We start from the raw sequence: 18,164 nt of genomic DNA, 5'->3' as shown, positions 1-18,164 counted from the left end.
CTTAGGATGGGAACGACACCGTGGAGCTGCACTCAACAGCCATAGTTGTTGCAACTGGCAGGGAGGAAAGGCCTTCCACAAGTTAACCTGTAGCTTTTTTTAAGTGCCTTTTGATTTATCTGTCACCTGATCCATCAGCAATGAATAATTTTCATGGAAGGTGCACTTTAATTACCTTCCCATTTGACTAGCATTATCATGCCCTATCTAGGTAATTAATCTCACAAAGTATCCAATTTCAGTCTTTATTGCTGGCAGGCAGGCCTTCTGAATTATATGTGCTTGAACGGGCATTGGGTTTGTTTTTAAACCAAATAGGCCATGAAACAAATCGTGGGTCCCTTTTTATTTTTTTATGTTGTGGTCTGATTGCTTTGCTTGCCACAGCTAAGATTTGCACAATGTAGAGCAGGAATGGGCACTGGTAGAAAATGGTGGATAATACAATGATAAAATAGCAAAGATCATAAAAGTCAATCAGTCTCTGAAGAAATAGTTACCATATTGTGAAACTAGGTAACAAAAATAATTTTTCACTCTTGAAAAATGTATAGCTTTTACAGTATGAACTCCGTATGCCAAAGTTTCTTTGTAAAGCTGATGCATTCCTCCCAATATCAGAACAGGAATTTGCAATTGCGTTCAGGTTTGTGTTTCATTGCTCTGTGGGTGAAAGACAGACCTTTAAAAATGTACTTTTGAATCAGCAGATTAAATATCCTGGTAATAAATTTGTAGAAGTTGTTATTATTTTTTCTCATGCCTGTCTCATTAAAAATGGTAAAGAGTTAAGGTATTTGGAAAGCTGAACAAAAACTGTCTCCATGAGTGAAAATAAATAATACTGTAGTGAGAATGTTTCATTCAGTTGCCTATGCTTTAGACATACTATGTCTATTTTTGAACTTGCTTTGCAATTTTTGTGAAAGTGTCTTATCTCCTCTGTTTCCTCTCAATTCCCTTTCCACCCAGCAAAGAACATTTTTTACAGGTTAAATTTTACAAAGGTTTTGACAGAAACATCTTACCTCAAATACACTTGAGAATTCCATGTGAATTTTCACAGGTCCATTTCCTAGACTATGGAAATAAACGTACTCTACAGCAGAAGCTGATAAGAATGTGTGCTTTATTTAAGGTTCATTTATTGAGTACAGAACAGATTTGTTGAATTAGAAAAATGTTTTCCAATAGAATTAAGAAAGTATGAAATTTGTAAAGGAAATTATGAAATCTTAAGATAGCAAGATTTTTCTTTCTTGTCATCATTTTAAGTTAGCCAAAACAAGCTGCTTGATATCCTTAATATCCTTACTAAAACCTCTTAAAATAAGCAGTTTTACAAAGGCAGTATTGAAGTTGTAGCACTGCTTCTTCTTTACTGTTTGCAGGACTTCTTTAATATCAAAATTTGATTACCCACCAGAAAATGTGCTTTCATATTTAATGGAGTGTTATCGATAATAATAATAATGATGATAATGATGATAATAATAATAATAATTGTTATTATTAATTTGATTGTAAGTTTTCCACATATGAGAAAATTTAGTATATTTGTGTCTTATGCTTAGAAATATTTTAAGAGAAAAAAATCTGAAAATATTTAACTAGATGAAAAGCAGAGGCCATATAAGTCTCGCTTCTACCACTTTGAACTTCAGAAAATGAAGACAATGAACAGTATGGAGATTGATTCTGGAACCCAGAAACTTTCACCTTTAGGTCACTAATTCAAATTCAGTCAACCCAAGCAGTGACCAAAAATTGTTACCATATGACAGTTGTTTGTGAACTGTGTGGAATTTAAATGATGATCTCAGTTCATTTTCTTTTTCATAAACATCATCATAAGCAGTGCTTTTGGAAGTCACTCAAAAGAGAAGGTAAGATAAAAGGAGTGTGACCTAGTAAACTTTTCACTCCTGGTAATGATCCCTTCAGGTGAATGCAGTAGCTGGAGAATTTTACATTGCTGATGTACCACCAGAGAGAATTTGTAATTGTACATATTCTCTGGATAAAGAAAGAATAAACTACTTCAGTAGTTTATTCCTTAAATACCATATTTTAATTAATTTGTGACCCAGTGTCCTAGAATGATTGCCAGTCTCATACATATAAAAAGAAAAAAATCAACTTTTTTTTTTTTTTCCTGCAGCTTTACTAAATGATAAACTGATCTCTTTAGTTTTGCTTGCAGTTTGCCAGGAAAGAACATATTTTAGTACTCAAGTAATGGTTCCTGACATGTATATTTAGATTTCCATAATGCTATTATAGTAACTGTTTTCAGTCACAGGAACATAAAAAGCCTTAAAAAAGAAAACTCAAAAGAACTTTATTAAAGTATGGTCATTTGCAGAGCATGAAGGATCTTTGCCAGCTGCCAAGCTTTAGCTTTGCTGCTAACTTTGAAGAGAAATACAATATTTGGTCTGAAAAGTATTTGTGTTCTCCAGTGTCACAACTGATGTTGAGACAAGGTACAGGGTGCTTAATTAGTCTTTCTTCAAGACTGTGGCTTTAACAACTTTTAGAATGCTGACAGAGCAAAAAGCATGTACAAGATAGCCATTTTGAAAGGTCATTTAAGGTAATGTACAGCAGCTTTGTCAGTTGAGACAAAGAATGGTCTACTGGTTAAGGCACTAGACTGGGGCTCTGGAGATCCATGATAAATTACAGTCAGTCCCATAGGCGTCTTGTGTTACTTTGGATAAATGACTTAATCTCTTCATGCTGCTGTTCTTCTTGAGAAGAATGAGGATAATGGGACTTCCTTGCATCAAAGGAGCATTGTGAAGAAAAATCCATTTGTGTATAGATACTATTTTGCTAGTGGCTATAGAAGTGCTAAGATAGGTTGAAGTTATTAATCTTCCTGCTTTTTTTTTTTTCTTGTTATAATGTATAATGGAATTAAACGCTTCTTTTCATGTTAATCTAGAGCTGCTAGTCTTCTTTGTTCAGAAATGGCTAAATTCTTCTTGACCGGAATACCTGTAAACTTCCCTTGACAGACTTTTTTTGTCCCTCTATGTTTTCCCTGGGAACTGTAATGAAAGAGAGATTGTAAACAGGACTAGTACAGTATATCAACAGCTTTTTAAGAAAACTTGGGTCTTGTGGAGTTTGGCTGGAGGATTCAGTGAGCAGATAGCAGGATTAGCCCTTAAGGATATTTTAACAATATACGTTTATTTAAAAATCCTGAGATTGTGACCCTTCTGAAATAGTTTGTTCTTGCTGGAACTTTGCTTTTAATCACTAATCATTATGACATTTTATTGGCAACCTAATCCTTATGATTCCTTATGCAATGTTCTAGATAAGTATCCCATGGGACAAAAGCAGGTCTTTAATATAGCAGGTTTTAAACTGTAATATTGATGCATTCCTCCATTGCCTAATTGCACCTGGGAAGATCTGTTCTTGTTGCAGTTAATAAGCTGCTCACATAGTACTCGAAAATAACAAGACTGGTCACATTAAAGTTCTCTTTCATGGCTCATATTTTATGTCACCCCACAACTCCAAATGAGAGAAATGATTTTATGGAAACCAGCACCATTGCTCTATATCTTTGTGTAAAAATACCTTAGGATTTTTTTTATACTGACAGTGTTCCAAAACTTAGGTGTCACCTTTCTGCCACATCACAACACCATTAAAGCTCAAGAGGTTGTTCAAAAATATGGGCATATGATTTTTAGCTTTTGTTGTAATTGCTCTGGGGTAAACAATTTTAAATCTGATGGTTTTCTAAGATCAAACAAAAATATGTGCAAAGGACAACTGACAATACTAAATTGTGGGGACCAATTTTGTTATTTTTATTTTTCATTAGGAATACAGCTTTGGAATAAAGTCAGTCGTAGTCCAGAAATAAAACTGTAGACATTCAGCAAATTCAAACCTTTAATAAAAGTGGCTACCACAGAGTAAATTTTAGAGACAAACACTGAGCACAGTTTCCCACAACCCCATGTGATGATGAGCAAAGGCAGAACTATCAAGAATGGATAAAGTTATTAAATGAATTCCTTGTCTACACATTCCAGAGATTTATGGCCAACTTTGCACTATCCTGTCACCATAGGACTAAGGAATCCTTACCCATATATGGTCTAACCTGAAGTTTCGATGTTTTTTTTCTAATCTTCTTTCCTTTCCCTTCTCCAGCCCTTCTCCTTGCCCCTTCTCTTCTCCCTCTTTTCTTGGCATTTTACAATCACTTAACTCATTAATATTGCGTAGAAGTTAAAACATTGCAATTCACTTACAAGTCAAATTCCAAAGGTTTTCAAAATTAATGTTATTGCTCTTATAAATAAGGGTTTTAGCTGACACCACTATCAATTAATATAGTTCATATTCTTGTAAAGCAGTTAGGATTTGTATGGAATAGAGTTACATCTTCCACATGTTTTTTGAAACAGAGAGAATAGAACTTACTAGTCCAGTAAATACTACAGTGTTTTTTTTTTTTTTACACCATTGTAGTAAGAAAATAGAGCAAAACCATTATTTTTTAAAAAGAAGACAGAAATTGGAGCCTCTTTATCTTCTCCTGTGCAGCACAAAAATGTATTCAGTTTAATGTAATTCCATAATGCACTCCTAAACTGTCAGATTTCTAAATGTGAGCCATACATCATGACAGCACAGAACAATGTATTTTGTACCAAAGCAGTTCTATTAGGGAAGGTGAAAATATGTTAATCCTACCTCGATCATCAGGGACCTATATGGATTTGCAGTACTCTTTTAACCTTGAAGTGAGTAGGTGATACCACTTCTGACTTATCTGTTCAACTACAAATATTTTCTGTTTGACAATATTATTTATGACTTCATAGACATCACTAGTTATTATTTGCATGTATGCAAGCTACTAAAAATCTCAGAGAATCTTTTGTTTCACCTTTTTTTTAATGGAAATTCTTTGAGGGTTTTATGTTTTTTCCATAATTTGTATCCATTTCCAGTCAGAATAATAATTGTTATATTTTACTCTAGAAATTTTGGACATAAAACTGCTCACAGTTTCTTCTGCCCACATATTGCACTGAAATGCAGGCTAGTGTAGGAAAACCTGCCATAAATCTGTTATGCTCATTTATAGATTATTGCACTGAATTGTCTCAAATGCAATTTCATAATAAGAACACCTAAAATTACCATTATAAAGTATATTTTGACCTTTTGGGAAATGATCATGTTAGGTGACCAACACTAATTATATTATTAAATCCATTGCGGGGGGAGGGTAGAGAGAGAAAAAAAATACAGGTAAAGTAATTACAGGTTTTACACTGGATAAAAGCCTTTATTATTATTATTATTATTATTATTATAGGTTATAAATTTGAAGTACTACCAGACAAATCTCTTACAGCAAAATATGCAAGTAGTTAGACTTTGGTACAAGGTTGTGAATTAAAAACTACTCATGTACTCATCATATGAAACATCTTGGGGAATTTTTTTTTTCTTTTTCTTTTTTTTTTTTCTTGTCATGAGCATACATAGAAAATCTCAAGATAAATATGTCAGTGGTGCAGATTTAATATAGTGTAATATCTGTGGAGATTACCTGTGAAAAAATAAAATAGATGAGGCTCAGACTCATAAGAGTTGAAAGTAACTTCTTCACTTTTGTGGCATTAGCTGCTGTATTTTTGTTCTTGCATTACTGTCTTCCATTGCTCTTTGAAAAATAAAGAGAAACTTGAAACCAGAGGCTTGGTAATGGGTTGATTAATGGCATTTGACTACAGATCAGTTGTGGTTTGTTTGTTTGTTTGTTTGTTTGTTTGTTTTTAATGGATATTTATACTTTAGATTGAATTTCACAAAATAATTTGCTTAGATTTTACTTAAGAAGTATGAAATCATTTATATTTTAAAGTTTAACAGAATTCTTTGGTTATGAGAAGTCCAAGGTTAGCCACATAGAAAATAAAACTTAGTCTTCAGCGTGGGTACAACATGGACTCCCCAAAGATGATCTTTACTGCGCTTCTTCAGCCCTGTGAGCCCGTAACAGCCTGGAGAAACCTCAAAGAGGTAGTTTAATTCTACATAAAAGTACTAATTAGCTCCATTACATAGGTGAAAAAGAAAAGACACAGAGTGCTTGAAATGATCTGAGTGCTGAGTCCTGCACTCATAATGCAGGCATGAGTGTTCAGAAGGCAAGGGAATAGTTTCCTGCTACTCTTTAGTGTGGTTGCACGGTTCCTAGATCTCATGTAAAGGAAACAATGGGAGTGTTGTTTTGAGCACAGGCGAGAATAGGATTGTTTTATCAGTAGCCCATATTTAGGAGGGAATAAAAATAATATTAATTTTCACCCTCAGCTCCCTGTTTGTGGTGCGTGTAGAAAGTCAGGTGTCTCAGGAGTAGTGTTCAGAAGAAACATGCTGGAAGAAAAGCTGTTGAAGTTAGTTTGTTGAAAACTAACATAATTCATTTCCTTCTGCCTTTAATTGGTCATTGGCATATACTGAGAGCCAAAAAAAACTGTTCAGAGGTGAGTGTGCCAGTATCCATGCTCTTTTAGAGAAAAGATCAGGCCCAGCCTTTTGTTAATGAGGTGTTATGGGTCACAAATGCTCCTCCTGTCTTATTTTGTAGCCTGTGATATGGGAGTCAGGTTTGGTTCCCATCTTTAACTAATTAGTTTAACTGTGTTTCATTCATCCTTTCTCTAGGAATACCCTAATTTTTAGGCCACAGAATCATGTTTATGTGCAGTGCCTAATTTTATTCCTCCCCTGTTCTTACCCTTCTTTCAAGTGACAGATTCAACAGGAACAGCAAAGGGAAACTCCTTGCTGCCACAGATTACTATTCACACTCCATCTGAAACCCCATCTGATTACTATTCAGACCCCATTCAGACCCCATCAAATCCACTGAGAGGGAATGTGGGGAAAAATCACGAATGAAATGCCAGCTTAATTAACTGACTAGTAAAAGCAAGTGGTTGATTTAGTAACATGAGATATTTAGGCTGGAAATTGTAAGTTTTCTAACCATCAGAGCAGGGAGATACTGGAGCAGTCTTTTGATGGGAGTAGTGGGAGATATAATTTGATTTTAAGATGGAGCTTAGTCATTCTTTTGGAAGGAATTATACCAGGTGGTTGACTGAGATGGCAGGTAAACGGACACAGTGATCCCAAAGTACCCTTCCACTTCCACATTTTTAATTAGGAAAATACTTTCTATTTTGTTATGTTCTCTGGTTTCTCAGAAATGTTTCATCTGTAATTTGATGGGGGAATTTTTTATTGCTTAAAAGAGGTTAGGCATAGAAAAGCAAAATCTTTTTGTTGAGATTGCAGAAGTTTAGAAAATGGTATGTGAACTGGAGATGATGAAATAGCTACTTGTAGGGCAAAAAACAAGGGGGACACTGTTCTCATTGAAACAGATGGAAAAGATGTATAAGCAATGATGGCAGTTTGTGTAGCTGTTTTAATATTGATGTCAGAAGTGATAAAGCATAGAGTCTGTGTTGTTTTATTGGATAGCATAAATTTAGAAGGAGAGCAAGGGCTTATCACCGGTTTGTTTGTTTTAAATGAATGTTTTATTTGTTAACTTTTAAGAATCTGTAAATTCTGCATCAATGATACTACAAATATATTTGACAGTATTCTGACTTAACCATTTTTAACCAAAACACTGCTTTTTTTATAATGTGTAGGAGGACAAATCATTTGATTATGTTTTAGTCAGTAAAAGGAGTACTCCAAAATACTACTTTAGAGTGGTACTAAAGTTAGAAGATTTAATTTTATTTATTTATTTATTTAATGTTTATATTAACCCATTAATGATTTAGTATCATGTTCCCTCGGGTTCTGTCGCTGTCCCCAGAGAGCAGAGCTCAGAGCCTGCCCCTCCGCTCCCCTCATGAGGAAGCTGCAGGCCACCATGAGGCCTCCCCTCAGTCTACTCTTCTCCAGGCTGAACAAACCAAATGATTTCAGCCACTCCTCATATGTCTTCCCCTCTTCACCATCTTTGTAGCCCTAAAATCATCAGAAAAAATTATTGTCCTTAATAGTAACTCATTCTTATAATGCATTGTAAACAAGTTTTGCCTTACTCTGTATTGCATAGGAACTAGATGATTTTCTGTTACATATAATAAGAATAGCATAGTCCTTTGTACTATCTTTAAATGTAAGGTACTCTTTGGAAGACTATGTTTGTCTTAGTTTTTTAATGTTATGTATCTAACATCTGAAAAGTTTCTACCTTTATATGTTGTGCTGCTAATGACTCAGCACCTTAACGGGAATGAAACAAGCAGCATGTCATTCGTAATCAAGGTGCTAAAATGAAGTTTCGAATGCCATTATAAGGAGGTATTTTGCAGCGGGTCATAAACTTATTCTATGTCGTGAAGCCCCCGGAGGAGGGTCTGTAAGGGTGCAGATTGTAAGTCATGACATAATTGCCTGTTGGCGTTGAAATACAACCAATGTTTTAAAATGTGTGTTCTCTGAATGTTTCTGGTGCTGGATACCCACTGACTAATGCCCATGGCCTGATATTCCACAGTGATCTGTGGGGAATTGTTCCTTTCAAAAGCTTAGGCAGGAAACGGTGGCAATAGGAAACAAGTTCACTTTGCACTGAGTTGAATCCGTCAGGCTTCAGGGATGCAACAGAGCAGACACCAGCCAGAGTTCTTGGCAAGGGTAGTTACCGTAAAGCTGAAGTGCCATTGGACATGTAAACAATTAGCATCTCTGAAACCATGATTTTAGACACAAAAAACACAGAATTGAAAAGTAGAGGCTACTTCTGAAAAAATGTGGTTAATACCAGTTGCTTATGTACATTTTTTAATTATATATCATTATTAAAGCTTAAATAGAAAACGAAATGGAGTTCTCCGTTGCTGCTCATAATTAATGTGTCAAAAAGGTTGAGCTTGAAAGGAATTACCTTTTAAAATATTGTGGGTTTTCAATCCATTTTTCTTCCTTTAACAGATTGATCTGTCATTCTTGAAAGATCAGCAAAATCCCACAAAAATATAGTAGTTTTTGTACAGCTTTTGAACATCATAAAATTGATTATTTATATATGTGTGACTGTATATTTATATGAGTTTTAATAATCTGCATTCGTCTACTTATTGCTCCTATTTCAGCTTAAAGAAACAACCTAGAAATTTTCTGGGGTGTATTCTCCAATGTTTAGTTCACTATTTAGTGAACTATTTAGTTCACTTTTTATTTATTTAGCTAGTTAGCTGTCAGGATTAAATTATATGGTTATTTGACTCATGCTCATTGTAGTTATACATCTTTAAGCTGTTTCTTTCCACTTATCAAACAGGTTAGCATAACATAAGGTTATGCTGAGTAACTACTTGAATGGGATACCTGCAGTGAGATCCAGATGTTGAAAGAAGTGCTAAGGATGATTCAGAAGATAGTTCTTTCTTACTGCAGTATACTGAACCCATTGTCCCTTGTAGGAAAAAGAATTTTGTGGTTGGATTTGTTCCTATTCAAATGAAATAAAAACCTGAAGTCCTGTCAGCTATAGCCTTGACACAATTTGCAGGAGGAGAGGTGTTAACCTCAGTGTTCTGAACAAATTCCAGTTTGAATAATTATGTCTCACATCCCTCTCATTCTCCCTGTAGCTTCAGTTGGATTAGCTATTCATTTCCTGTCTGAAACCTTTGTATAGCATTTCCATGTGCTTTATAACAGTTTCCACATTTCACCCTAGAGCTAACTGTAATCATCTCTTTTTGTCTGTCCTGATATACAGACAGAATAATTGTGAAACTCTTTGCAGGCTCATAGAGAAGCTAGCCAAAGGCCAGCTGCATTACCTAAATTAAGATAAAATCCTAGATCCAGCAAAATCTGAATTTAAACCAGGGCAAAAAACGGCTATAGTGTCATGTGTAATAGGCAATCTACTCCTGCCAGTGGAGAGAGGACAGACATTTATTCTCGTCCCTTTAGACATATCTGAGTCATTTAACATGGTTGATCACAAGACAATACTTTCTTGCTTGAGAGAAGTAGCAGGATCCAAAGTAATTCAGTAAAATGATTGGCATTCTTCCCAGATGAACACATTCAACAAGTAGTCAGGGCAGACTGCCTTTCTGTTCTTCTTCCTGGTGTTCTTCAAGAATCAGTTTTATTGCTAGCTCTTTCTTGTATCTATACTGAGATACTGTGTGAACATGTTGGATGGTATGTTTGAAAAATATGCAGATCATATGCACTTCCTTTTATACTTTGTGACCTGTGACCATTCCTGTTTTACTATGGTGGCAACTGATTGAAAGAAAACAGCTTAGAGATGAAGAACAGTTAGTTGAAAATAAACCCAGATGAGACCAAGATGGTACTAGTAAGAAGAAAACATGTCAGTGAGTTTCCAGGCCCAGTACAGTTGCTCTTAGTGGAAGGTATATATCCTCTTTTGATCACTGCAGTCCATAATTGTAGGAGTACTTTTGTATTCAGTGTTGACACTAAAGCTTCCACACAGTAACATCCGGTAAATAAAGCTGTCCATCTTTCCTGTTTGGATAGGAGAGTGCACCTCATCCCAATGGATGTTGAACTGGCTTCGTGCATTTACTGCTTCTCTGTTGGATAAGAGCTACACAGTGTAACTGAACATAAGTTTTTATAGGGTAGGGAAAGTTATCTAATACAGAAGATTGTAACAACTCAGACTACCATGAGCACATCAGACATTGGCTTTTTAGAGAATTAGTCTTAACTTCAGTCTCCGCTCTTATCTTCGAGACTCTCTGGTCTGGTTCCAGATATCTAAAAGGCTATCTCAAACCCTAGTGCTTTATAGCTTCACTGCTGGAAGTTCTCCAGTAGATTTCTTCACAGTAAATATAAGGCTTATCTGTAGGAGAGGGCATATGGCATTAGAGTTTGCATCAAAGTCTCTGAAATTAATTCCTGGAGGATCTGATGACTATCAAAATATTGCTTTATTTCCCTGTGTGATGCAAATTCCTTGGACTTGCCTCTGTCTTGATAAAGTTACACAGAAACATGTATAGTTAAAACAAAAAAGGCAATTTCCAACTTGGATGTTATATTAATTTTTCCTCCAATCCTTAAGAAAAGATGAGAAATATGTATTATATTTTTATTGGAATGCTTCTGTGTTTGTAAAAATCCCCAGCTTTATAAACTAGTACAACTCAAAGGACTAAAGTGAAAATATGCCAAATTATAATATATGAATATATAGATGGGAAGTCATTATTACAAGAACTTGCTGGATTTTATGGCTCATAAGCTTTTCCTCAGACAGACAGTTCCTCCACAGAACTTTTTGTTCTGTTGTAAGTAACAGATGTATACAACAATGCAATATCTACACTGAAGCTAAATAACAAAATACTAAAATAAATACTACGAAATATGATTATTTTTTAAATATTATTTCCTGTAAACCAGAGGCCAGATATGTTGGATATTGCACAATAGTAAACCAAATTTATTTATATACAATTCTGGATATTCATCTTTTCTTCTTTTTTTTTAATGCATTTTTTTTCTTTAATAGTAATAAAATATTAATAATTAATAATGATTACACAATAATATTAAATTAATATAATTAATTTCTAATAATATATAAATAGCAGGTTGTTATTAATAAGTATATAATTAATATAATAATAATGAATTAATAATTAACATTATTAATAATATTAAAAAAAAACATGCTCCATTTCTCCGTATTCTTTGACTTATACTGCTTCCCTTTACTTCTTTTGGAGAGCCTCAAAATACAGAACATAGTAAAGTGGGTTTTGTACACGTTCTGTCTCCACACACACCTACATAGTAATTAGCTTATTTTTGAGACTCCTGTCTCTCACAACTTGGCTTATTATTGAGATTCTTTGTAATGTTTCTTCACTCAAAAACTTGAAGGGAAAAAAAGGCGTATTTATTTTTCACACAGCTGTATTAACTTGTTATATTCCATAGCACTGAGTATTAGATTGTAATGTGTTCCATAGTAAGAACTGTTAGGTGATAAAATTATTCAATGTAATATAATACCATTTCCTACCTGAAACTCTTTTTCTACTGCTATATTTGTATTAGTGCAGATAGACAAGATATTGTTGAGTGAACCAGAAGGGTAGAATATACAGATGTAAATCTTTATGCAGAATTTGGACACCCTTCTTGTGACTGTTTTCATCTGTATTATTTAATTCCAGTATTTGGAAGAACTTTCTGGATTTCCTGTCTACTAGAGTTTTGTAGTGAGAATAAACTCAGAAGGGTTTATGAATGCTCATATGAATGCTGAATCAAAAAGGCTCGGAATTTTCTGATGTAGAGTCTAAACTGTTGATTGCTTGTCATGTCGACTTGAAGCACATTCCTGACTGACATTTTTTTAATTAGAAGGAATTGTTAGATGCAGCATGATTATTTTTTTTTTCTTTCATTTCCATAAGTAACATTCATAATAGTATAGAAGAATGTGGGATATCCAAAATACAATTAAACTTTTTAAAACAAAGTGTATTCAGTTTTCAAGGAGTACTTCAGAGCTAAATGTATCTGATGTCTCTTTAGTATGAAAATTTTGGCAAAATTCCATTCACTTCAATAAATTTTCTCTTAGCTTTCATTAACATAAGTTAGAGAAGCACTACATCTTTTCATCCCTCTTGAGATTTCACTAGGATGCCTTTGAATTTTAAGCCACAGTGTCGTCTACTGTCTACTGTTTTGTTGTTTTCTTACTTCTTATGTTACTGAAGGTGTTTAAAAGCCCTAACTGGAGTGGGGAATTGCTCAGTTTTTGCTTTTAAGATGACACCGTATAAAACAAATGCCAGTCCGAATCATCTGGTGGTTCAAGATAAGTAGACTTGTATCCATTATTTTTAAACTATTCATGAAAATGTAAGGTTAGCCTCCAGACTCTGGAATGTGTAGTCAAGGATTCCCAGAAGGAGCATTTTACAGGCCCTGGCAGGTATAGTAAGAAGTAAAATAAAATAAAATTAAAAAAAAAAAAATAATAATTATAAACATATATGTAGATAGATACAGAGAGAGTGGGAGAGAGAGAAAAGAAGAAGAAAAAAAAGGAAGAAAACATGGGCTTCTTGGGCTTCACATGGCTAAGATTAGTCTTCCGCTTAGCCACTGTGCTACCTGAGCTTCACAACAGATGCTCAGGCTTGCACATTGACACTACCAGAGTCAGAGCAGCCCAACACCTTTTGTTGGATTCCCAGCAGGGGAGTGGAAAATGGAAAGCATTGGCTTAGTGCAGTTTAAACCTTGGTCCTTGTTTAGTCTTGGTAGGTCCAAGTTATTTCCCTAACACAGGAGCAGGTACTATTCCCAGTACCCTCTCATTACTGTGCCAAACTTTATAACATGATTTTGAACATTCAAGCAAGAACCAAACTCAGTGTTGTGTTGTTTACCTTTTCTTGAGAACTTCTATTACTTTTCTCAAGAAGATTTGAATATTCAAAAATGGGACACTAATAGTAGTTAATTAGATCTCTATGTGATACATAGTTGAGGACGCTCTCTTAGAAACGTCTCTGAAACACCACAGCTCTCACATACTAAACTGATGATTTCAGCATTGGGTTTGAAACTGCAGTGCTTTGAGAGCAGGCTGATGGACACACCACCAGCCTTGTCTGCCCTGGGATGGGGCAGAGGGGTGGGAACTATGTATAGCCACTGCTGCACAGCGGTCAGGTCACACAGTCATGTAGGCATATGGGGGGAGTTCTACGAGACGCAGAGTGAAGGTTTACCAGCTCTGGATTTCTTTTTTGCTAATTTGTTCTTTTTGCACCAAATTCCTTCAGTTGGATTTTGTGGTTTTGAGGCAGGCTATAAATAGCTGGTTTTGTTTTCTTCTAAATATATTCATCAGAGAAATAGAAAAGTGAAGGGCCACCTGGAGTTAAGATTTTAATATTTCAGTTGTTACAAACCAACTCCAAAAACAATATTTTTTTTTCCCCGGCAGATTTGGTGTGAAAATGTTTAGTTGAGCAGATGGAGCCACAGCTGGTAGTGTACATGTTTATCGGGATAGTTGGCATTTAGCTGCATCCAAAACTGATGTCAGGCTCAAAGATGCTAAAAAGCAGCAATGACTGGAAGCCGAGATGATACTTCATTAGATCAGCTGAGAGCAAATTTCTTTAATTTTTAATACTTTGGCCTCATAGGGATCATTTTAATCCAGGGGTAAGTAAAACATTTAAAACGATAATAATAATTAAAAAAGAATGTCAAAATAGGTAAACATTTGCTATTACTATGTTTTAATAAATAGCCTGAGGAGTGCAGAATATAACCCAGAATATATTGATGTTTAAGAACTGGTTAGCAAATAACACACATCTGCTGATGTTTAATTATCTCGTATGCTTTACTGGCAGATTTCAGAATCTGCATAGTTCATATTTACCGATGTAGTCTCTAATTTCACAGAGAACATTCAGTTGGAAGTTTGATAGAGGAGAGGGCAAATGAATAATAGTGAGAAACCAAAGGAATGGAACAGTTCTGTGTAGATGAATGATTTTACAGTTATGCCTAATGCACACAATGAGGTTTGCTATCCCATGGCACTAGGCACTGCACAAACAGTGGGGGAAGAGTCACTGTGCTAGGAAGTCCAAAGTAAGAAGGCATATTCAGACAGTGAAACTTCATTTCAAACAAGGATCTCAACTTAAAGCTTGATTTTTCATTTATTTAAAAAAAAAAAAAAAAAAAACACCTCAAGGCCATCTTAATATATGCAAGTGACAGAAGTGTACAGAAATGTACTGTTTCTGTGGCCCAGACCATATAGCAATCTTATGACAACACGGGATTTTACTCTATTTAGGTTAATAACATCTCATACATTTATATCTGGGCTGAATACGGATCTCTGATTTCAGCAATATTTCTTCAATTAGATATTTTTAGAGGATTAACAGTTTCATAATTATTTATGAATTTACAGAGGGATTATTCTTCCCAATATTATTGTTCTTTCCATGCAACTTCTTCCCAAATATTGAAGGTGCATTTTGGACCCTGAAGAAAAATGTAGTGTGTTTCTCTTCATGCCCATAATATACAACATTGGATAGTGCTGACACAGCAGTGATCTGTTCCAGGAGCCTTCCAGTAGTGTTGGGGTAGTGCATAGGAAGTGAAGATTCATTTGTTTATATTTCTATCATGTAAGAAGCAACGAATTTTTGTGTCATTTTTGGCATGTGATGTTCCAAAGCAGACTCCTTCATTTGTTGTCATTTCACAGGTAGCAAGGAAAAGTATCTCTCTGGGCATATAAAATGTCTGTATTATAAATTACCATCTGAAGAGAACAAAACTGCTTTACTGGATGACCAGTGATGCCTGCTGCCTCTTTGTTGGTGGGTTGTGAATGCACAGTGTACTAAAATGTAACAGTGCCTTCAATAACAAAATAACAGCATGAAGCATTGTGCAAACTCTAAGTAATTTTTCTTAAGTTTGGGCATCTTTGGAGACCGCTCTAATACAGAAAGCCCCCCTCAGCTGTCATCTCCTGGGGCTCTTTCCAATTTCCATCATAGTCCAGTCTTGGAAAAATGAAAATGTGCCAGCAAGGCACCTTAATAATAGGTGAGGCATCTTTTTAAAGCACATATCTGCTTATGTTAAAGCTCATATGCACTCATGCACTCCAATGGCAGGGCAGGAACATAAAACGAAGTTATAATTATGCGAGTTTAATGATGGTGAGACAATAACGCTTTATGAGATAAACAGCTGTGATGTTTTATTAGGCAGTTGGTTTGTCACAAGTTTGACTCTTTCTAATGCCACAGGATGAGAAATACAGTTTCCCTGATATAGTGTGCGGAGACATGCAGAACCCCTTAGGAATGGCATGAGGTCCTAGTTATGACCAAGTTCTTTTGGGGACATATGAATCAGTAAGCTTATTGTTATCTTGCCTTTTGGCTTTTTAATGCTGTTTCAGGGCTTTACTAATTGTGTTGGACCATACTGGCTCCAGAGCATTACTACAAGTATACAAACTTTGGTTAAAAATATTTTTATGCTGCCGTTTATGCAGTTTAGTATACGATAGATAAATCTGATAACTGGAAAGGCTGTGCCACTTTTTATTATTTTTCAATTTGTGCTTTATGTTACTTTTTCAAGAAAATAGATCTATCATAGCACTTAATTATGACAATTGTTATGTGGCATCTAAATATAATGAAAATTTAAAGGATGTGTTCTTGTGTAATGAAATTTGACAAAAATGCTTTCTCTACTAACATTACTAATGTAAAAAAAAAATCTAATAAAACAGGTCTTCATCCTCAGGGCATGGTATAGAAATATAAAGCCCATCTTTTGGAACTCCACATTTTCACTGAAATCACTATATACTTTTACTAAAATTTCAGTATATTAAAAGCATACTTGATCTTCTTTTCTAATGAAACCCAGTATTTAATAACCCAGTATTTTTAAGGCAGGTGTCAAAGAAAGGATTTTGCCAGTCTCAGCTGCATCTCTTTATTTCATTTTCATGGCAGATCATAGTTTACATCAAACCGAAATTTATCAGATGGACTTTGAGCTAAATCCAGATGTAGTTTTCACTAATAACTGGTGGTGAATATTAAAGTAGAAATATACAGGAATATATATATATATGAGTTTTAAGATCATATCTTTCTTCATGCAAATTCATCTATACCATGCAGGTTTATGTATATCAGCAGGATTTAGTCTTTTCAGTAAGTTATCAAAATCAAAAGTGTATTCCAAAATAGTGCATAACAGAGACAATAAGAATTACCCAATTTAAGAAAGTTGTTATATTTCACTTAGGTTCTATAAATAGGTGGAAATATTGGGCTGCTAGTGAGAAAAATGGACTAGCAGGGTGGAATGTTTAGCTGTTATAAACTGAGAAACAATAAATGTCCTTGCATAATCTGTTTGACATGATTAGGAGCTGAAGATTAAAATTTAATATATCAATGCATAAAGAAATAAATAGCAATGTGTTCTGAAGAAGAAAATGTTTTACATAAAAAATATAATTGCAAAGATGTTGTAGTTCTGGTGAGGACATAACAATTTATATTATTTTTACAAATGTATGCTGATATACTTGATTTACCACTGCTATGGGGACATCAATGAATCAACAATGGGCTATACTAGAAAATACAATGAAAGTCAATTGATAAAATAAACCAGTCTACTAATTAAAATGTCATAATAAATACCCGAACTTGTTGCTAATAAAAAAAAACCTGCACATTTTCTCCTGTTGCTTGAACTTTGAGACAGTTGTCTCCAGAGCCGCTGCTTTCTTCAAAGCAACCAGAGTTTGAGTATACTTCTTACTGCAGGAGAATATCTTACTTATACTTCTTATACTGCAGGAGATAGGCAAGTGTAGGTCAGAATTATTGTGTACTAGTGTATTCACATGTTCTTGGACTTATAAATGCAAGACTGTGGTTGACTAGGGGCGTGCTTGTGTTTTGGGAAGCCAAAGTCATAGACAGTTTTAGGAAATTTGATCTTTTGTGTGATCATTTTCTTTGTTATAGTTTTTGTTTATTCATTATCACTTCTCTCTATCTGCCAAATCAAAACTACTTCTTTATCTGCTTTGGGGATATTGGGAATAAAAAATAGACGTTGATAAACACAAAAATGGAAAACCTTTGTTGTGTTTATTTTTGGTGTACAAAAAGCATAAGTCATTTTAAAGATACTTTAGACTGGTGTTCCTATGTCAAATTTCTTCATTTCTGGTCCTGTCATTTTAGCCTAATGAACATTTTTGTTTCTTATAACACTTTTATTAGACTGAATTTCAAACACAGTATCTCTTGTTGTTGTTTTGTACACTCAGTTGTAAGATAAAGTATATACAGCTACATAAAATGAAAGGTTAATGGTTGGTTGATTAAGTTGGGACAAAATTAAAGGAAGCTTGTTCTGCATTCTTCTTAATGTAGTTTGCTCTTTTTCAATAAACAAAGATTTTTATATTAGTAAGCAGCCTCTTCAGAACCTAACAATCGTGTCATGATGGATTCATT

The 18,164-nt window shown here is 34.6% G+C and overlaps 1 protein-coding gene across 11 annotated transcripts in view; it reads left to right on the top strand.

The window, feature by feature from the left end:
• EPHA7 (EPH receptor A7) overlaps positions 1–18,164 on the top strand; it is a 166,507-nt gene that overhangs the window by 72,516 nt on the left and 75,827 nt on the right. Inside the window, exon 6 of one of the 11 annotated variants that reach the window (XM_083828320.1) lies at positions 6–18,162. The exons of the other annotated variants lie outside the window; for them this stretch is intronic. Coding sequence (XP_083684446.1) covers positions 6–103 — 98 coding nt within the window. The 3' untranslated portion in view covers positions 104–18,162. Of the gene's footprint in view, positions 1–5; positions 18,163–18,164 lie in introns of those variants that run through there. 11 annotated transcript variants of the gene reach the window in all.

This window comes from Anser anser (genome assembly GCF_964211835.1).
Source record: "Anser anser genome assembly, chromosome: 3".
In the NCBI taxonomy this organism is placed as follows: domain Eukaryota; kingdom Metazoa; phylum Chordata; class Aves; order Anseriformes; family Anatidae; genus Anser; species Anser anser.
Note: the sequence above shows the minus strand (reverse complement) of the source record. Positions and strands in the feature narration are given on the sequence as shown.